The sequence below is a fragment of the Poecilia mexicana genome, unplaced genomic scaffold (assembly GCF_051168715.1).
Source record: "Poecilia mexicana isolate PSO_F unplaced genomic scaffold, ASM5116871v1 scaffold_8, whole genome shotgun sequence".
Lineage (NCBI taxonomy): Eukaryota > Metazoa > Chordata > Actinopteri > Cyprinodontiformes > Poeciliidae > Poecilia > Poecilia mexicana.
In genome coordinates, this window is record NW_028263377.1 from 25,747,772 (window position 1) to 25,769,509 (window position 21,738).

General features: G+C 40.4%; 1 protein-coding gene across 1 annotated transcript; it reads right to left on the reverse strand.

Annotated features, from left to right (window-relative positions):
- Window positions 1-1,646: 1,646 nt before the first annotated feature.
- scn4ab (sodium channel, voltage-gated, type IV, alpha, b) lies at window positions 1,647-18,694 on the reverse strand. The gene is made up of 30 exons (XM_014976396.2): window positions 18,512-18,694; window positions 18,289-18,426; window positions 15,225-15,343; window positions 14,701-14,790; window positions 13,750-13,878; window positions 13,529-13,620; window positions 12,396-12,644; window positions 12,248-12,311; window positions 12,031-12,172; window positions 11,760-11,960; window positions 11,604-11,682; window positions 11,074-11,312; window positions 10,750-10,821; window positions 10,560-10,661; window positions 10,111-10,467; window positions 9,831-10,029; window positions 9,486-9,727; window positions 9,247-9,343; window positions 8,287-8,441; window positions 7,137-7,310; window positions 6,923-7,045; window positions 6,542-6,826; window positions 6,367-6,420; window positions 6,030-6,167; window positions 5,841-5,945; window positions 5,477-5,747; window positions 4,772-5,393; window positions 4,543-4,687; window positions 3,435-3,512; window positions 1,647-3,064 (listed from the first exon to the last, which is right to left on the reverse strand). Exons 1-30 carry the CDS (start codon window positions 18,641-18,643, stop codon window positions 2,651-2,653), a joined length of 5,307 nt encoding a protein of 1,768 aa, XP_014831882.2. The 5' UTR covers window positions 18,644-18,694; the 3' UTR covers window positions 1,647-2,650.
- Window positions 18,695-21,738: the final 3,044 nt, after the last annotated feature.

Here is a 21,738-nt window from a genome sequence, read left to right on the forward strand (position 1 = left end):
GAAGCCCGTCTGACAGACATTATTTTATGCTTTTATTGTTTCACGACTGGGTTACTGTAACTCTCATTTGACAGGATTTAATCATGCATCCCTCTCACATCTGCAGATGTTCAAAATGCAACTTTTTAACTGGTACAAGGAAAGAAAAGCTCATAACTCTGGTTTTAGCATCCCTTCACTAACTTCCCCAGTAATTTTGAATCCATTTCAGTAAGATTTTTTTTATATCAGTGTGATTTTGTGCTTGTTTCTGATTGTCTGCTTCAGTTCATAATTAGTCCTTCCTTTTTTGTGCTTAAACAGCTGCATTTGAGCTCTAAATCACTGTTAAATTATCTCACATAAAGCCCAAATATAATCGCATCTTTCATAAATTGGAGTTTTCATTAGGAGCACAGCTGAGCCAGGACTTGTTCTTCCTGGTTAGTGTTAAAACCAGGGATGCTTTTCTACTTTCACTTCAAGAAAATGTAAATATAACAATCCATACCTGTGGAAAACAAGTGATTTGACCTAAAACAAGATGTAAATCAGAGAGAAGGTTTCCAGATGAAAGTGGAGAAGCTGTTTTTAGAAACCACAATCATCAAAAACCCATCCAACAGATCAAGGTTTGACCCCACTGTGTAATCTCAGCTCTGCATGCACACACACACACACACACACAGTTCATATCACACCTCGCTTCCATCTGAAACACTTGACTCAAGCTTACCTTCTTCTGCTTTTTCCAAACTAAATCCGGTAAACATCCGATTCCTGGGAGGACGGTTACCTATCGATCTGTTTTCCAGCTCGTCTTCCTCTCTCTGGGTCCGTCTGCCGTCTTCAGCTTTGCTTCTCTGACTGAAACATGAGAGGTCAGGTAGTGTGTCTTCTTAGATGTGTACACAGAAACACACACACACACACACACACACACACACACACACACACACACACACACACACACACACACACACACACACAGGAAGCCACATGCTCATCAGTTCCCAACTAAAAGGTTTTATTTCCTCCAGGCTGATGCAACCTGGAAGTTGTTTGTGTTCTTATCATGAATTCATAAATACAGGCACATATTTATTCACTTCAAGAAAATATTTTATTTGTGAATTATTTGGAAAATATGGATGTTGTGCTCCAAGCTGGCTCTGCCACTGGCTAGTGTGTGTTTCTTCAGGTGTAGCGCTGTGTGTTAAAGTGTTGGAAGGAGGAGCTTCTTAAGGAGACATCGGCTACTTTTAAGGCGTCAAGTTGCAAAGTCGAATTACTTTCAACTCATATTTTATATATCATTTCAACCGAAAGCATCATTGTTGCTTGGTTGTGCTATAAAATGGTACTATGTTCCTGGAAAATACATAATACTGCCCCTGCAGACAAACTGCAGAAGCTGCAGTTTGTCTGCAGCTCCTTCACAGATTGTGTTTCTCCAGAAGAACATAACCTCCTCCACTGATTTACCAGACCAGCTCCGGCACATTTGTGTTGGACAGAATCTTATTTAACAGTACCTTTAGTCAGAAATAAAACTATTATTTTAAACTTGAGTTCAGGTCAGAGATGAAAGTAAATGCTGGTTCAGCATCCATGCCATGGTACATGATGCACACAAAAATATTTAAACAAAAACTCCAGAAATCATGCTCAATACAATCTGAAGCTTTAATCGCATAGATGTTATTGCAGGTGAAATCTTTCAAATATACTGATTCATCCGTTAAAGTCAACATTGCATGATGCAACATTATTTCATAGGGGGGAAAAAGGGTTGAATTCCTTTGTAGAACAAAAGTACAAACGTTTAATCTGAGTCCAGATTCGTGCACTGAAGCAAGAAAGAAAAAGGAAGGAAGAATAAAACGCAGTAACATTGTCATAACATTCACAGTAACATCCTTTGGTTTAACCTTTATTCAGCTACGAATGACCCACATTTTACACTTGTGATGACATCGCAGTCAGTTATTGTCACCTCCAGTTTGCAGTCTGCTGGGTGACGACTTGGGGACTGATGGAGGAGTTTTCCTCCTTCATGCAGGGCTGGGTGTCTGCTGGTGGAAGGAGGTGCCACCTTAAACCAGGTGTGAGCTGTCACAACTCTCTGTGTTCATTTCATCGTTACTGTACGGGAACAAAATCCCAAACACCTGCTGATTAACCCACTGCCTGGATCTCCTGCTGTCCAGCAGATTAATTGACTTTACTCGTAAATTTAAGACATTTAGGTTCTGCATTAAGCAGCCTGGTTATATGAGTGAATATGAGTGACATGGTAAAAGCGGGCGTTCATGCAGCCCATGCTCCAAAGCTCCAACTATCCGATGCTCCACTGGCGGGCTAATGGTACATAACCACTTTCTTCACCTAATCCAAACCTTTCTGAATGGCTGTTTGCTACTTCAATTTTAGCAGCCATTGGTTTCTTCAGCTTTTCATCACATCAATATCCACCAATCAGAAGAAAGAAACAAGGAAGGATAAGTAAAGATGTCTTGGCTTTGAAGTGATGAGCAGTGAAGTGAAGAGCTGTTTGGAAACATTATTTGTTTCTTTTGTGGCATTAATAACCCAGAGTCACTTTCCTTGTGGGTTTTCGTGTCAAACTGAACTGAAGAAAGCTCTGTTACACAGAGAAGAGTCATCTGGGTTACTCGGTCTGCTGCTCCTTTGACAGGAAACACTCCTGATTCGAGTTTGTCTGCAGCTGCATCATCGTCTCTGTCAGGCTCTCATCGTGTAGGAAGTTGCAGTCGCTGTGCAGAGGAGCAGAGTGGAGGAGAATGTCCCTCTGTGGTTCCACCTGGACAGTCCGGTCCTCAGCTGGAGCAGCCAGAGCCGTCTCACTGTCTCCATACAGCTGGTCCATTCGTTTACAGAGAAATCCTTCCGTCTCTGGTGGAGACAGATTGTCTCGCTGTCCCCCTGTCCTCTCTCTGTACTTGTAGGACGCCAGTTTGATCACTCGCTGCAGAAGACATCTCCTGTAGGCTCTCTGGATCACTGTTGCTGCCAGATCCTCATGTTTCTTACGCAAAGTGTTGCTGATTGGTTCATACAACTTCTGCAAAAATGAATAACCACATTAAATGCAGTTACTTTCATTGTACAAGCGCTATCTTTTGGAGATAATATTGGTATTTTTTTCAGGGGTCTTCAATGTGTTTGTCAGATCCCTTAGTGAGGTCACTGAGATTCTTTTTGTTTTTTGTTTTTTTTCATTCAACGTTATACATCACATGAATCCAACATGAAACAAACTGATAAAAAAGGCATAAAATAATGTATTTCAGGTAGACACACACATTCTAGCTCTGAACATTTTGCCAAATAACAGTTTGTGAATGGCAGTGTCATTATTAGGCCATAACTAGGGCTGAGAAAACATTGAAGACCCCTGACTTAGACTATGACAAAAAAAATAAGGATAAAACCTTTGTAGGGTTGTTGGCCATGAACTTATCCTCTATTGTGGCCTTTAGAGCATCCATTGCCTCAGATTCACCCAAAACCTGGAAATATTCAAAGAAAATATGTATACAGAGGTGTTCAAAGATCTCTCACACATTTTGGTCTTCAATTGTTACTGTAGTTTAATTCTGTTGTTGAGAGAGTTTTAACCAGAAATCCAGACCAACTAGAAGTTAAAACTTGATACGGATGACCGTAAGCGGAAAAGGTCTTTAATCCTAACCACATCTGTCCAAAGAATTGGTTCTACCAAATACTTCTTCAAAACCCAAAGAGACAGACAAGGCAGATCAGCTAGTAGGTTTGATCAACTTTGTGAGTGTCGGTGGCAGGGTGAAGTGGCACATTTATGACTTTAAGATACCTGGAATGACAAGAGAACCAAGAGACCCACTGCTAACTGCTGCAGTGGACTGATCTGCAGCCCCCAAGCCCTGCTGGTTTGGGTTCAGATAACACTAAAATCGACATGTTTATCCATCTGTTATCTACCGCTTATCTGGTGTTGGGTTGTGGAGGAAGCAGCCTAACCAATGAGGACGAGACTTCCCTCTCTCCAGCCACTTGGGCCAGCACCTTCGGAGGAATCCAAAGGCATTCCTGGGCCAACCAAGAAACATAGTCCCCTCCATGTGTCCTGTGTCTTTCTCAGGGTCTCCTTCAGGTGCTTCCAGATGACCAGGCTTATCACCCTATCTCTGAGAGGCGAGAAACTCTGCAGAGGAAACTCGCTTTGGCCGCTTGTGTTTGCAAAAGAATGAGATCAACATGTCTCAACGTGTCTCGCTTGTAATCAACCAAAATAAAGAATGAGAATACACCCAAAGAAACTTTCTTCAGCTAAGCATGTAGATGGAAACACCGTACTTTGTGGATTTTTCTACTATGCTCTTTTTATGTGTTGTGTAATGCCCCCTGTTGATGATGTTCCTACAACGGATGGAAGTAGATGTGGGCTCTTAACAAAACACCAACATTCAAAGGCACAGGAACGTAACTACACAGAGTGTTCTTTTTGTGGAAAAACACTACATACGTCTCCAAGAAAAAAGATAATATGGGTGATATTACCTCTGCAGTGAGAGCTAGCAGGATGTCCATACAGTGGATCTTGTCTCCGGGAACCAAAGGCAAGTCCATTTTCATCAGTTTGATGGTGTTGGGTTTGGGAATCCTCATAGGATCCTGTAGAGTATCACAGAGGTCTGACAGCTCACTGCGAAACACATCAGATTACAATCAGGTTCACCAGGACAAGAAGCCAAGTCTCACAGGAGGTCATTCACCTGCTAGGACTCACCTGTAGTGTATGAATTGCGAAGCTCGAGGGTCAAACTTCTCCCAGGTTTCATAGAACATATCAAAGTCATCCTCAGAAAGTGGGTCGGCGCTTTCCTCTGTGGCGACGTTAAAGTTCTCCAGGATAATGGCGATATACATATTGACCACCACCAGAAAAGACATGATGATGTATGAAGTAAAGAAGACAATGCCCACCGCCGGGCTGCCACAGTTTCCTCTAACAAATGTGCCTGGGTTTTCAAAGTCTGGATCACAGTCTGGAGGTGTGTTCATGATGGGATTCAGCAGTCCATCCCATCCAGCTGATGTAGTGATCATAAACAGGCAGATCATACTGTTCCCAAAGCTCTCAAAGTTAAAGATGTCATCAATCATGCTTTCCTTCTTCACGTAAGCAAAATTAGACATCCCAAAGATGGAGAAGATGAACATGATGAGGAAGAGAAGGAGGCCAATGTTGAAGAGGGCAGGAAGAGACATCATTAAGGCAAACAACAGTGTTCGAATTCCCTTAGCTCCACGAATGAGACGAAGAATCCGCCCAATGCGAGCCAGTCGGATCACACGGAAGAGAGTGGGAGAAACGAAGTACTTCTCAATGATATCAGCAAGAAGAAGGCCTGAAAAGGAAGAAAAAAATGGGGAAGCTTTTAAAAATGTTCTGTTAGACATAACAAAACCATCTAATCTTCTTCCTCCTCACCAACAATGGACAATATAACGACTACAAAGTCAAATATGTTCCATCCGACACTAAAGTAGTGCTTTCGTAGAGCGATCATTTTCAGACAGCACTCTGTGCTGAAAATGACAATGAAGACAAGGTTGACCCAGTACAGGATGTTTTCCTTTTCAGGACTCTGCTCATCTGTTTCCACCATCATCGTCACCATGTTGAGACAGATCAACACCATGATGAGGATATCAAAAAACTGCTTGGTCACAAGGTCGAAGACTAGACCCTGGAACTTGTTCTAGACAGAAACAGAAAGAGTTGTTCAAAATCCGTCATACTAATATTTACAGGCTTGGTTTATTTAAGTTCTACAGAAGGTCCTTGAACCTACTGTAGGCCGGGGAACAGGTTTCTGAGGCTTTTTGGATCCCAGTTTCTTCATGGCATTGTAGTATTTCTTCTGTTCTTCTGTCATAAATATGTCTGTTCCTCCGAGGTAAACAGCCAAACATAAATATTAAATGGCTGATAGAGGGAAACAGAAAATTACTCAATATAGGGTCATTGACAAGAAACTTATCTTTGCTTTCTGCTGGTTAAAATTGTCGATGATGACTCCTATGAAGAGGTTGAGGGTGAAGAAGGACCCGAAGATAATGAAGCAGACAAAGTACATGTACATGTACAAGTTGTCCTCATACATTGGCTGGGACTCCACCTAAACCAAGAAGGATGAAATCTCAGTATGCAGAGAAAACATAGTTACATCTCACAGGATAACAGCAACAGTTTTTCCCAGTTCCGGGACTAGGAAACCTTCTGGTTACAGCATCAACATCATTAAAAACTCAATTCCTAGGTACACTAGGTTTAATAAGACCAGAAACTGTACCAGTAACAATATGAGAAGTTCTGACCTCTCTGGAGTCCACTGCTGCATACATGATGTCCATCCAACCTTTAAATGTGGCCTAAAGAAAACAATGTACAATTTATTTTACAAATTTAAAGCTATGTGAATGTTAACTGGTAAAAATAAAAACAACAACCAAAAAACAGTATAAATCCCTTGATGTTGGCCTTCTTACTGACCACTTGCAGCAGAGACAGGTAGCCCATCCCAACGTTGTCAAAGTTGATCTTTGTGTTCTTCCAACGGACCTCGGAGAAGCCTTTCTCAATCAGATCGAGACACTGGGTTTTATTGTTGACTTCCTCAGGAGAGAAATACTCCTCTGATGTTTCGTTGAAGCAGTAATAAAACTTCCCTGCAAACAGGTTCACACCCATGATGCTAAAGATGAGCCAGAAGATCAGACAGACCAGCAGCACATTGAAGATGGAGGGGATGGCACCAACCAGTGCATTAACCACCACCTACAGGCCAAAAGACACAACAGTAGTGAGTGAAATGCTAACCAAAAACAAGACAGATGCCTATCCATCTGTCACTGTTTAACCTGCCAATCTTACCCTCATGCCCTCAAAGCGAGACAAGGCCCTGAGGGGCCTTAATGCTCTCAAAGTCCTCAGAGACTTGATAGCTCCCAGCTCAGAGTATCCCAGGATGTTTGCTGTCAGTGACACCAGAGACACCTGAAAAACGTGTTGATGAGCTACACCTTTACATGAAGACTTTCGGTGGAAATACGAAGGAGTAATTATGCAGGATTAATCAGTTTCCTACATCTACGATGAGGAAGTCCAGCCAGCACCAGGCATTGGTGAAGTAGGTCTTGAATCCATAAGCGACCCACTTGAGAATCATCTCCACCACAAACACGTAGGTGAAAACCTGATCTGCATATTCCAGAATTATCTTGATTACCCGGCGCTGCTCAATGTAGATGTCCTCAAAGGCCTGTCAACAATATTTGGAGTTTTTAATGGATAAACCTTCATCATTTAATATGTCATGAATTAATATTCATAATCTTCATAGTACTGACAGAGGTGTTTGTGAAATGGATTGAATATTATAAATGCTTTCCCAGCTCGATACATCAGAGTTGGGGATGTACTATCAGGCCAATGTTCTGAAAAATGGTACCAAGCCCTGTTGAGAAGCCCAGATGATATTAATTTAAGCTTAAATTAAGAGATAATCCTGTTTGCCAAGGTTACAAAATAAAGACTCTTCTAAAATGTATCAGTACAGTTAGGCTCAAAATAATTCATACCTCTTACAGCTTAGGTCTAAAATACACACAGAAATTGCAAATAGGAAGGGTCTGCTGTAATCTTAATTTATGTTTTCACTCTAATCAGTGAGATTAGGGTGATGGCAAGGAGACTGTTCAACCTCTAACCACTGAGCTCATCACCAATGATAAACTGTCAAAATATCAGTGAAAATGTGAAAAACTTTTCAGACACTAATATTTTTTATATGCAACTTAATTTAATTTTGTCAAAAGCTCTCCAGGCTTGAAAAATGCTTGAAGTATGTTGTATAATTTCTAATAATGGGATAAGATGGGACTCAGTCTTTTATCAAACAATCAGAGTAAAAGCTGCAACCTTCCAGTTACCAAACAAGGTTATTTTGTTAGTCATTCATATTACTCTTTTTGTTTTGAAAGGGTTAATAGAGTCAAATCATCTCACCTGTGTATGTTTAGCAGCCATGTTAGTAGTCACACTGTCAGCCATGCTGTAGTCCACAGATAGTCAACCCAACCATCAGATTAGTTTGTTGAGACCTGCTCAGCCCCATTGAACCAACCAATAAAACATCTCAGAGTAAAACCCTAAGATGTCAAAAACATCAACACATCAACAAGGGATTATGGTTTGAGTTAGTGCTAATATGTTAAATATTGTGGGATAGAGTTTACCAGAGCACCACTGCTCAGCAGGATCATGAAGATGATGAATGTCTCGAAGTAGTTGTGCTCTACGATGGTGAAGCAAGTTTTCCTGAAATTAAACCAGATCTTTCCTTTGCTCTGGGTCGTGTCTATATCCAGACAGGGACAGCGATTGTAACACTCTGCAATAGAAACCCATACAGTTCAAACATAGTAGTGTTCATGGGACTGCATGGACACCTAATGTATGATGTTTACACACTCCTGTTACCAGCTGTTTTTCATGCAAAAATGTGCTGAAATAACTTCAGAACATTTACTTTACACAAGTCAACTGAAAAACAACCCAGTTTGTTTGATCATAACTGTGCATACCCTTTTAGTTTCAGCCTTCAAGTTTCTGGGTCATCCAAAAAGTATGTTTGGCCCAAAACTAAAACAGAGCATCACCAAAAGAACCGTAGTCCCAAATAGGAACATGGCCGCAGCTATAGAAAATTGTTCAGGTAAATACCTAGGTACTTATAAGAGTCCACTAACTCAATGTCCAGTCCCTGGATTCTCATCAGTGTTATTTAGGTAGGTCTGCGCCTGTGGAAGTCCACCACCAGCTTGGATTTCCCCCGCATTGATCAGGAGGTGGTTCCACTAACACCAGTCCACAAAGTCCTGAGTCCAATGTCTGTACTCTGAGTCTATGATGAAACCAGCTATGGGAGAGACATCAGAGAACCTCTGAAGTTGGCAGCATGGGGAGTTGATGTAAAAGACTGCAGTGTAGATGGGCAAAGAGGAACTTTCCATTATTTGCTATTATATCCATTTTTTATCTTTTTGTTCTCCATTTCTTTCTGTGTAGCTGTGAAACCTTCCTTGAAGGGGCCATTGGCTGCTGAAAACTTAATATTCTTCTGTAGCTGACACACTAGGCCCTATACAACCTCAATTAAATGGATACAACACTTCAGTTTTTCTCAGTGCACTTACTTTCTGTATAGCAGTCCTCTGGAGTTTCTTCTACCTCTTCTATTTTTTGGACTTCAGGAGCTCTCTCCACAGTGCTGCAGATCGAAGACTCATCACCCTGAGCATAGACAGATCTTAGTATTAAAACGTTATTTTTAAAAACATTCAAATGACTTCATAATTTATCCACTGTGACAAAAAAGGTGGACTACTGTAGGAAAATAAAATTCCCCAACAGAAACCAAAACCCAAGATTTTACTTGTGAAAGCTCGTCTTCTATGTCATCCTCCTCATTATCTTCATCTTCATCATCTTCATTGTCAGGCATGTCAAAATCAGACTCGGCTTCAGCAATGGGGACCTTCAGACATGTGATGTTATGGTAGTAGCTGCTCAGGAACGACAGATCAACTTTGGGAACTTGAACCATCGGCTGCTCAGAATTCACGATTGTCAGAGATAAAACTTCCTTTGATTTTTCACCTTCTTCACAGGGTACAGCTAAAAACATTGATTTCAAGTACAAAGACAAAAATAACTATTAAGAGCAAAAAACAAACCTCATATGAATATTTATATGTTAACAAATAATGTCTGCTCCCACCATTCACATCTGAGTTCACGTTTGTTTTCTTTCCCACCAAAGTCCAAATGTGTTTCAGGAACCAGGCCTTGGTCCAGGCTACAGCCCTGCTGATCCGGTTTATCGCAATCTGGAGATTGTTTTCTCCTTCATCTTCTGTAACTGCAAGATTGTCCCCACTGAATGAGCTTAGCAGCAAGGCCAGGAACAGATTCAGGACCTGAAACAAGATCAGGAACATGTTTTGAAACTTTTTAAAAACCAAACTCAGATTAGAAAGAGTTTTTCTGCACAGACTTACCACCAGGTTTCCAATCACCAGTACCATCATGAAGACAATCAGACACATAGGTTCCCCTGCAACTTGCATACAGTCCCACATTGTCTCGATCCACTCGCCACACAGAACCCTGAAGATGATGAGGAAGGCATGAAAGAAGTCGTTCATGTGCCAGCGAGGAAGCTCACAGTCTTCTGCAATGCGGCAGACACAGTCTTTGTAGCTCTTTCCAAACAACTGCATCCCAACGACAGCGAAGATGAAGACAATGATGGCGAGAACCAGCGTCAAGTTCCCCAGGGCTCCCACAGAGTTGCCGATGATCTTTATCAACATGTTGAGAGTCGGCCACGACTTGGCTAGCTTAAACACTCTCATCTGGAGATAACACGGTAAGATGGACATATGAGGACAGAAATATACAGAACTGGGGTCACAGCTTAATCATGGTGAGAAAGTGATGAACGGACCAATCTGAAGGACCGCAACACTGACAGACCCTGAACATTAGCCAGTCCTAGCTCCACCAGACTCATGGTGACAATGATGCTATCAAAGATGTTCCAGCCCACCTGTAACCAAGAAAACAAGAGACTGTAACCATGGGAGCAGTTGCTCAACATAAAAACTGTTCCACTTTTATTGATATATAATCCTGACCTGGAAGTAATAATATGGATCCATTGCCAAAAGTTTGAGAACCATCTCAGCTGTAAAGATCCCTGTAAAGACCTGGGGATCAGACATCAGACAAAAAATGATTACTTTGGTTCTTTAGGAGTAATATCACCAGCTAATTCAGGGCAGCGGGAACTGAGGACCAGAATTGAAAAACACCAGCCTAACCTGTTACCAGACCCTGTTACTCGACCTCAGCCCATCTAAGCCAACCTTCTACCAAATGTTACACCAAAATGCAATATTAACTCATTGGACTCAACCTTACTCTGTAGACTTTGACTCAGTTTCTCCTCTGTTACTGACCAAATTTCCAGTGCTGAGAAGATCTTCAAACTCCTCAGTCATTGGATAATGCTCCATGGCCATGAAGACAGTGTTGAGGACAATGCAGATGGTGATGGCAAGGTCCACAAATGGATCCATGACGATAGTATACAGAAGCTTTTTCAGCCATCGCCAACAGCCACAACAGTCCCACTTCAGGAAGATGTTAGCAAACACGTACCAGCATGGAGGACATGGTCTCTGGTCATCCTCAAACTCTGAAACACAAAGCTGCTGAGTAAGGTGAAATGCATCACTGAGCACCAATTAGTTTTTTTTCTTAATCTGTAAATTCAGCCAATTTCATGTACGGAATCCTTACAGAAACATGTAAAGTAAACTCAACTGAATGGTGCAAATTTTTTTAATACTTCAAATTCAGACATCTGGTGATCCATCATTGGATTAGTTCCAAGGATGGATCTTTTTTACAAGAAGAAACCTGAAGACTTATTATGAGTGGCAGAACCAGAGTCAATAACCCCAGTACGTTCAGTGAGTCTGAGTACCTTCCATGTTCGTATGCTCCTCTTGGCTTTGTGATGCGGGGTCTTGATTCTCCAAGAGCGCCGCCCTCTTGGCCGCTTGCTGTAAAGACAAAAAACAAACAAACATTCAGCTTTGTCCTGAAATGTCATGGGGGGTTTCTCTTCATCACATCTTACCTCCTCTTCTCTCTGCTTCAGCGCCTCCAGAATCTGGGCATACTCCTCTTCTTTTTGTTTGGCCTCGGCAATGTTAGCCTCATTCTGCTCAGCGTACGCCATGGCAACCACCGCCAGGATGAGATTAATGAGGTAGAAGGAACCAAGGAAGATGATGACCACGAAGAAGATCATGTAGGTTTTACCTGCAGCTCGCAGCGTCTACGCAGATAAACAGAGGTGAGATGATGCTAGGACTAGCCTCAGCATTAGGGAGCTGTAGGGTACTGACCAGGTGGAAGAGGTTTTCCCAGAAGTCCTGGGTCATGAGTCTGAACAGAGACAGAAACGCCCAGCTGAAACTGTCGTAGCTGGTATACCCATAGTTTGGGTTTCTCCCTGCCTTCAGACACATGTATCCCTCTGGACAGATCCTGGATACACCATCATCATCATTATCACCATAATCAATAATGTTAATAGTAATAGTAATATTTACTTAAAGCTACCCTGAATCAGAGCTGTTTCCACACAGCAGAGCATCAAGTTGACCAGGTAGGTGGTAATAATTGTCTGTGAGACACAAGGACAGGTTGATGTTTGCATCTGAGCAGGTGGATGATTATGATTTGTGAGGTAAAATACTCAAAATGCTACCTGGGTTGTTAATGTGTGTGTAGAAATCAAAGTCACTGCTGTTGTTTTCGTGGAAACTGATGTTGAAAGCTCCCTCTGATGTGTCGTTGCGTAATAGCGGTGGGATCAGTACGCATTTTTGTCTGAGGTTTCCCATGAATAGCTGAAGACCAATCAGAGCAAAGACACTGAGGCAAAAGACAGTCAGAATCATGGCATCACGCAGCTTCTTCACTGATTGGATGAGCGCTCCGACAATCGTCTTTAAGCCTGCAGAGAATGTTGCAAAGGAAATATCAGTTACTGTCAGCTTTAACTACCAGTGTCACAATTATTTATCTACAATTTAATTATTGAATTATCAAGATTGGTCTCCTGTGAAACCAGCTCCCAGTTTCTGTCCATGAGGCAGACATCCTGACTGATTTAGGTTATAAAACAGCAGCTGCTATAGGCTTAGGACATGCTGACCCATTTTCCTCAGTCTGCTACTTTTACACACTACTGTCCACATTTGCATTATAATCAATTACAGTCTTTCACTTTGTTGTTTTCTCTACGTTGTTTGGAGTCTATGGCTGTTCATTCTTCCTTGGGCAGATTGCCCCACCTGAGCTTTGGATCTCTGCAGTTCCTTCAAAGTTGCCATACATCTCTAATCAGTGCTCTGCTCTCTGACAGTTTAGGTGGATGTCCATGTTTTGGCAGGTTGGTCCATCCATGTTCTCTCCATGTTCAGATGACGGCTTGAACAGAGCTCTGTGACATGTTCAAACCTCAGGATGCTGTAGGACCTAACCTTGCTATAAACATCCCCACAACTTCTTTTCTGAACTGTTTGATGGGTTTCTTTGTCTTCATGAACCTCAAAATGGTTTCTTAGTCTGGGTCACTGAATATCATGAAGACAATTGGGGTCCAAGGATTCCTAGAAGAAAACTGTCCATTTTTTTTATTTTTAACCTACAGAAAACATCAGTTTCTCTCTCAGTCCAAATATAATGTTAGACTGCTGTGTTATCCATGTCAGAACACATGATATAGATATGAAGTTATATTTTATCTGGTTTGTCAAGTTTCTCGTAAGTTCTAAAAGTCCCAAAAATATCACAACTCCAACCACCATGCTCGTTTCAGCAATGAAACGGACATACCAGGGATTACTGTGATGGTTTTCAGGGCTCGAAGCACTCTGAACGTCCTCAGTGCCGATACGTTTCCCAAGTCAACAAACTCTGTCAGGTATCTGTAAAACGGAGACATTCCTCATTATCCTCACATTTATCTTCATTTGAAGACACCTCAGAGGAAAGTTCATTTCAGCAAATCTAAGTTTGATGAAATACAATCTCTCCAGGAAGTTTTTTATTATTACGCCATGCTGATGACCATGAAGTCCAGCCAGTTCCACGGATCTCTCAGGAAGGTGAAGTCTCCTACGCAGAACCCTCTGGATAAAACTTTGATGGTTGCCTCAAACGTGTAGATGCCCGTGAATACGTATCTGTGCAACAACAGGAAGACATATTTGAGTCAAGAACCCAACATACTGAGCATGTTGTTAAACATGGGGAACCAATATGTAGTTTTATACTTTTACCTTTTTGTCTTTCTTTGGTTTTGTTTGTATTTCATTCCAATTCATGCAAGACACTTAGAACTGCCTTGTTGCTGAAAATGTGCCATTTAAATAAAATTACCTTACCTATTTACATGTTCTTCTGAACTGAAAATCTGGGCAAAAATTAGATATTTTTTCCAACCCTTTTCACACTGTGAAATAAATTCTGCACAATATCACTATCAAATTACCAAAGGTCAGCCATTTTGGAATGCAGGTAGCAAGAAAGAAACAGTATGTCACAAATATAAGTTTCAGAGTGCTTTTTATTTTCTCAATTTTGATTTGTTTTTCTTAACCACAAAATTGAATTTCAACCTTTACTTTGCATCTCAAGGTTGGATTTGACTAAAAAGGATCAATGCCATTATCACTTAGGATTGATTCTCAAATTGGTGATTATAAGTCAGAACTCTTACTTTGTTTTCAACAGTTGTGGCTTTGCAAGATGATACACTGAATCACTTGACACTTAATTTTGAGTTTGTATGTTGAGGATAAGTTTGTGACATTTTTTAATAATGGATTATGGAGGTGAAAGTCAAAATTGTGACACCTTATGTTTTTTTTTGTTTCGCCAGTGACACAAAACAGTTTTCCATAAATTGAGTCAGTGTGTGTGTGTGTGTGTGTGTGTGTGTGTGTGTGTGTGTGTGTGTGTGTGTGTGTGTGTGTGTGTGTGTGTGTGTGTGTGTGTGTGCTTACTCCACTGTCTTGCTCCACGGTGGAGGATCGCTCATGGTCATGAACACACAGTTGGTCAGGATTGTCACCATGATGAACAAGCTGAATAAAGTTTTAGTTTTAAGGAAAACAAAACAGTACGTTTTTAATGATTTATGACGAGCACAAACTCATTCATGTCCGATATAATGGAAACGCCACAATTGCAAATTTTGGTTTTCCGATATTCGGGGAATATGAATGAACTTTTGCACACATTTATCATAGGAATGCAGCTGTAGACGGTTTAAAACTCAGACTAGATGCAACACTGACTCTAGTTTAGCACAGTTTTAGCCCCTGATGAAAGTGGTTCCTCAGTTTCAAACAGGAAATTACCACTCTGGGGTAACCTTCCAGCACACTGTGGATTTTAAAAGGATGCAACTACGATCAGGAGCTCTGAAATCAGAAGAAACTGCTGTCTTAGTCCAGATGTTTTCAAGACCTTTGGTTTCTAAAGAAAAGCTTTAGCAGTGGAAACAGAGTGACGTGATAGAGGATATGAATGGATGAGGATCCTGATGGAGAAGATCCTCAGAGGGCTGAAGGGACTCAACAGGTAACAGGCTGGTTCAGCGTTGAACCTGTAGATGACATTTCCCTTACTGAGAACGATGAAGGTCTGCAAAGAAACAGGGAAAACAGAAAGAATGGAGTCAAACTGATTTTCTCAGATAAGTTTATTACCTTCAGTTTGATTTTTATACATCTTAATTCAAATGAGAACTTTCATTTGTAGAAACCAAAAGCCAGTTATTCCAGTTAGTTTTTATGTTTGATATCTAAAGCTTTAAAATCACACCAATTGAGTTTGAACTGAACTTCCTGATATTTTTCTATCTCAGTCTTTAACCAAGACTGAACATCAATGTAAAAAAATATCTGACGTCAAATAAAGATTTGATAAACAACAGATTCTTATGAAATTCTTATGAAATTTTATTCGAACATGATACAAATATAAAAATAAAATAGTGCACAGTAACAAGAAGTGCATAAGAAAGAAGAGAAAATACAGATTTTTTTGTTTCAGTTAACATATCATGCTCAAAATGGGGTAGGAAGAAGTGAGAACTTATAAACTCCTACCCCTAAACACTTGAAACTTTAGAGTCCTACTGTCATTAAAAAAATCAAAATCAAAGTGGCAGTCAGAAGTAACATTTACTAATATTTACCTATACATTTTCCCATTTTATGCTGGTTTGTCTTTCTAAACCCTTACACCAAGTTATCTGCAATACACACCTTATTGCTTTCTGTCACCCATATGTGTATCTATTGAAAATTACCTCTTTGTACTTTCTTTTGAATTGTGTTAAACTATTGCTTTGTTTTAAATCTTCATGTAACTTGTTCCATAACTTTACACCTTTAATTGAAATACAGAAGCTTTTTCTTGTTGTTCTAAAATTGCGGATCTTGAAGTTTGAGTGACCCCTTAAGTTATACCCCCCTTCTCTTTCAGAAAACGTGCTCTGTATGTGCTCAGGTAACAACTTTTTAGATACTTTGAACATAAACTGAGCCATTTTAAATTCTACAAGCTCGTCAAATTTGAGAATTCTGGATTTTATGAAGAGCGGGTTTGTATGCTCATAATAACCGACATTATGGATGATTCTAATGGCTCGTTTCTGTAGGACGGTTACCGGATGTAAAGAGCTCTTGTAATTAACTCCCCACACTTCACAGCAATATGATAGATATGGTAAAATCAGAGAGTTATATAGAATATGAAGTGATTTAGCATTCAATACATGTCTAGCTCTAGCCAATATGGATATACTTCTACTGAGTTTACTCTGTAAATGTTTAATATGAGGTTTCCAACTGATTTTGTCATCTATTATTAGACCGAGGAACTTATTAGCAAAAACCCTTTCTAGAGTTACGTCCTCTATTTGAACTTGGATTTCAGTATTTTTATAACAGTTCCCAAAGACCATGATTTTCGTCTTGTCCAAATTTAGGGATAATTTGTTATGGTCAAACCATATCTTTAACTTACTAATCTCTGAAGTGACTGTTGAGAGAAGATGCTCTAAATTGTCGCCAGAGGCTAGAATATTTGTGTCATCAGCGAATAAGATAAATTTTAATACATTGGACACTTTACTGATATCATTTATATAAAGATTAAATAAAATTGGTCCCAATACTGATCCTTGTGGTACTCCACAGACAGTCTCCTGCCAATCAGATTCCACATCTCCCAATTTCACAAATTGTTTCCGGCTCTTTAAATAACTCCTCATCCAGTCAGAAACTACTCCCCTAATTCCATAGCGTTCTAATTTTTTAAGTAAGATTTCATGATTTATTGTATCAAAAGCTTTCTTTAGATCTATAAATATCCCTACTGCCAGTTTCTTACTATCTGTTGCGTTGGTTATTTCTTCTATTAAGTCAGTTACAGCCAGCGATGTTGACCGGTTTGCTCTGAATCCATATTGACTGCTAATAAGTAGCGAATGTTTTTCTATGAATTGTTCCAGTCTTTTCTTAAAGAGTTTTTCCAGGATTTTAGAAAATTGTGGGAGAAGAGAGACAGGCCTGTAGTTAGTGAAGAGGTGTTTGTTGCCAGTTTTATACATTGGTTTGACCTTAGCTATTTTCATTTTGTTGGGAAATAATCCTGTTTGAAATGATAAATTGCAAATATAAGTTAGTGGTTTAGAGATTCCTTTAATTACTATTTTAATAGTTTTCATGTCCAGATCATCACAGTCAGTGGATGTCTTATTTTTACAGTTATTCACAATGTTTATGATTTCTTCTTCTAGTACAGGGTTGAGATATAAGGAGCTGGGATTATTCTCAATTAGATATTGCTGAGTTGCAGTTTTTGTAGTCGGTATTTTTTCTGCTAATTGAGGTCCTATATTAACAAAAAATCTATTGAAATTATTGACGACACTTTTCAAATCAGTAATATTCTGTTCATTATCTATAAAATAGTCTGGATAGTTGTTATTGTTAGATTTTCTAATAACTCTATTTAAAATATTCCATGTTTCCTTAATGTTGTTTTTATTCCTATCCAGTAATTTATGATAATAGTCCTTTTTACATGTTTTTATAATATTAGTTAACTTATTTTTATATTTCTTATATTTGTTTTCTGATTCAGACGTTCTATGTTTTAGAAATTCTCTATAAAGTTTGTTTTTCTTTTTACATGCCTTTTGTATTCCTTTTGTGATCCACTGTTCATTTTTTTGATTGCTTTTCCTGTTATATTGTTTGATTGGGCAGTGCTTGTTATATAATATTTTAAATGTTTTTAAAAATTCTTCATATGCTAAATTCACATCATTCATTTTATATATTAATCTCCAATCGTAGGCCAACAACTCAGCTTGTAGAGCTTTTAGTGTCTCTTCAGACGTAACCCGTCTGTAATGCGTCTCTATTTTTTGATCGTCTGTTTTGCACTTACAGTCGTGATAATTGGAAGTTCACTTTCATGTCCGATATAATGGACATTGATGGAAAATTGATCAATTTAGTGTGACATTTACTGATAAGAAGGTTGCACAGTCAAATTTCAGTGGAGAGTGAAACCTTTTGTGATTGGTAGAAGGGATCCAGCTCCTCCAATGGGATGTTGAGAAACTCAGCGGGCGGGTCTCCATAAATAAAGGGGAGGGGCTTCCCAGCTTCCAGGTCACTTGCTGGTTTAGGAAGATCCTCCTCTGCTATCTGCAAGAGGATAACCAATCAGATCAGGGTTGGTTATTGTCCTACTGATTGATTTTGTTACTAACAGCTAATAGGCTATCAATACCTCAATGTTCTGCTCCTTTCTGATTTGCTGCTCCTTCTCTTCAGCTTCATGCCTTCGCTGAATTTCCTCCAGTGAGGCTGGTGTGAAGCGTCTAAACACCTCCGCACCAACAGGGGGCAGCAGAGGGGCCATATTGACATTTTGGAGAACCACCCAAACTTCTGTGCTGCCTAGCAACCGCCTCCTGATGAAAGGAAGACAAAAGGTCTAAAGTATCTTTCTACACAATTCAACAAAGAAAAGAAAAAACATATAAACAGGAAGGAAGCAGATCTCCAGCAGCCAATAGGAAGAGATGCTTTGATCAAAACAAGAAGCCAACTGCGATCCTTTGTCACCTGAATCCCAGATTACAGCAAACACCTGATTCATCTGATCTCATGACTGTAACACATCCAGTTCATTGTAGATCTGTTGACTGGTTGTTCCAGTTTTGGAGTGGGAATTCCAGTTCTCGTTCAGTCAGACCAGTTTTCCAGTGACAGTTGAGTGTTGGTGTTATTGGTTCAGTTTTGCTTTGATCGGCTAAGTTCTGATGTGGTTGGAACAGTTCTGGTGTGGTCGGTTTCGTTCTTGTGTAGTCGGTCCAGTCCTGGTGTGGTCGGACTAGCTGCAGTATGGATGAACAACATCTGGGGTGGTCAGTCCAGTTCTGGTGTGGTAAGTCCAGTCCAGGTCTGGTGTAGTCAGGCATGTCTTGTATTGGTCAGATCAGTTCAAGTGAAGCCAGTCAAATTCAGGGTTGGTTGTTCTGTTGTGGTCATACTGGTTCTGGTCAGTTCTCAGGATGTTGCTGCTTTTGAAAGATGATAAGCTAGCAATAAATCAACCACATCGAAAACTCCAGGTGTTTCTCTTATTATCTCCAGCTGAACAACCACTCCACACTTAATATTTAGTCTCCACTTTCATTGGCCCATTAAGGTCTGGAAGCTTCTGCTGTGGATCAAAAGTTTAATTTACGCATCCTCTTCACATTGACTCATTTACTGGCCTTCACTTTGGAGAGGTTTGGTTTAGACAGATAAATTCTTTCTAAAAATATATGTCAGAAAAATAATCTGCATAAGAAAAGTGACAGGTAAAGTTCTGAACATGTTTAACTTGCTGTGCTCAGAACCGATCAGGAAGATCTTCCTGGCAGGAGAATAGAGTACTGCTATTCCACATGAAGTTTTTTACTGCCTTCATCAGCTCATGTGTTTCTTTAGATATTTGTTAATATCAGACTTACAGGCGGGCCGTTCTCAGCTGGTTTGTTCTCACTAGAACTGCTCCTCTCTCCTTGTTACTCCTCCAGAGTTCATGAAACAATGTTTCTCTCTTCCTGGTAACCATGGTTCTGTCTGGATCTGCCTGTTTCTGGATGTGTCCATCTGACTAACCGTCTCCATCTCTGCCCCTTTAAATCTAAAGGTTTCTTCTTTTTGCTTTAATCTGATTTGTTTGACCTCTCCCACACTTTTCCTTTCTTGATAATACTTGATAACCAATTTTATTTCATTTGTGAATATAAAAGCTATTTTTGCCTGTGCTAGCAGTCACAGTGAGGATTAGTTATTTTGATTTTGAAGCCAGATGTGGAGGAAATGACAGCGGGGTCAAACGTTCAAGAAAACAGAGTTTCAGTTGTTCTGATCTGCAACAGATGATGTTCACCAACAATGAACCTTCCTGTTGTGTATTCTCCCATTAACAGCCTCTGATCAGAATCAACTCACCATAAACTGCATGGACCTTTACTGCCAAGCAGAATTATTATCAAAGAAAACTTATTTGCAGTGTATGTCAATATGGTGAAGACCAGATTCAACCTAAGCAGGTTACCAGTGCGTGACACAGTGAATAAACCCCTCTACCTTAATGTGGTGAATGAGTTTGAGGACTGCAATGATCCTAACCCACTAGTGAGGTGATATTTCATGTCTCTAGACCCAAATGATGATGAGGGAATTGGCACATCCAGGTCCCCGAACTCATCTGCCCCCGAAATCCCATTGCTCCCTTAGGTACTGGACCCACATGGACATGGCTTCCTGAAGCTTTTATAAATTGGCCCTTCTGAACCCCTGGAGCCAAGATCTCATCAACAAGCAGGCTCCTTCCCCATGCCTGCCTTCAGGAGGGTGTCCCAGTCGTCCCAATCTGGATGAAGTTGAGCAATCACAAAGTCTTCAAATCTTTCTTTATCTGACCTCTCCACTGAGGATGGATCCTTGAACAACCTACCATGATTAAGAAGGTTGAATTTGCTTGAATATACCAGCTTGATATAGTTGGGTTCCTTTCCATATGCATCGTCAGCTCTGGAACCAAACTTGTCAAGATGGGTTCTCTTCTACTCCAAAGCTCGGTTCAGGGGCACCAGGCATTTTACAACCAGGAGTAGGAGTGGGAGGACTAGTACCAAGCCACGTTGGACCAAAAGTTGATGATGGATTTTTAACTGTGTCATCAGATTTGTTGCATTACATCTCAGATACTTGTACGAAAGCTGTTCGGTGATCACGGGTTGGTGGCCTCCGTTCATTAGAGAACATGGAATCTGAATGAGCCGTGTTCAAGACCTCCATTACAGATGTGACTTCTAGAAGATGTGAACTGAACGTCATTGGTTCCTGAAGGTGGAAGCAGTTAAGATGAGCAGATCTGGGTCTGTGGAGTGTGTGATGATGGGCGTCTGATCAGAAATTGTTGTGTTGTGATGAGCAGAACTGTAATCGTGGAGGCAGATTCAGTCGGTATAAATCTCACACACTCGGGCCCCTGTCTCTGGTTTCCTTCTCATTTCCAGGTTTTACTCCGCCCTCTCGTCTCCATGGCACCAGCAGCTGTTGGGAGTCATCAGTTTTACTTTCTGGTGTAAAATTACAAGGAGGACGATGACCCAGCTCATTCCAATACACACACACAGTTCATGTGTTCCTACATGGCTGTCTTTCAGCTCCTCCTCACCTCCCTCTGATCAGCCGCTAACCTACTCCTCCTCTGACCTCTTCACCATTCCTCCCTCCTTCCTCTCTGTCCTCAGATTAATCTGTTGATGCTTTCTCTGAAGCCTCAAACTAAACTGAGCTTAATGTCTGAGTTACACAGATGTCTGAAATATTCCTTCACATATTTTCTGATGAAGATCGTTCAACCCTCGTCAGTCCAAGCCAAGTCAGTCCAAGGACTTCAGAGAGCTAAATTCCCAATCAGCAGCTCTTTAGTCGATTTGAATTAAA

Excerpts from the sequence above, each read along its gene's own strand:
- scn4ab (XM_014976396.2), bottom strand. The coding sequence starts at position 18,643 with ATGGCCCCTCTGCTGCCCCCTGTTGGTGCGGAGGTGTTTAGACGCTTC. Across the intron at positions 15,344-18,288 it reads CCTTCTACCAATCACAAAAG|ACCTTCATCGTTCTCAGTAA; the intron begins GTTTCACTCTCC and ends GTTTCTTTGCAG. Across the intron at positions 10,662-10,749 it reads ATCCATATTATTACTTCCAG|GTGGGCTGGAACATCTTTGA; the intron begins GTCAGGATTATA and ends TCTTGGTTACAG.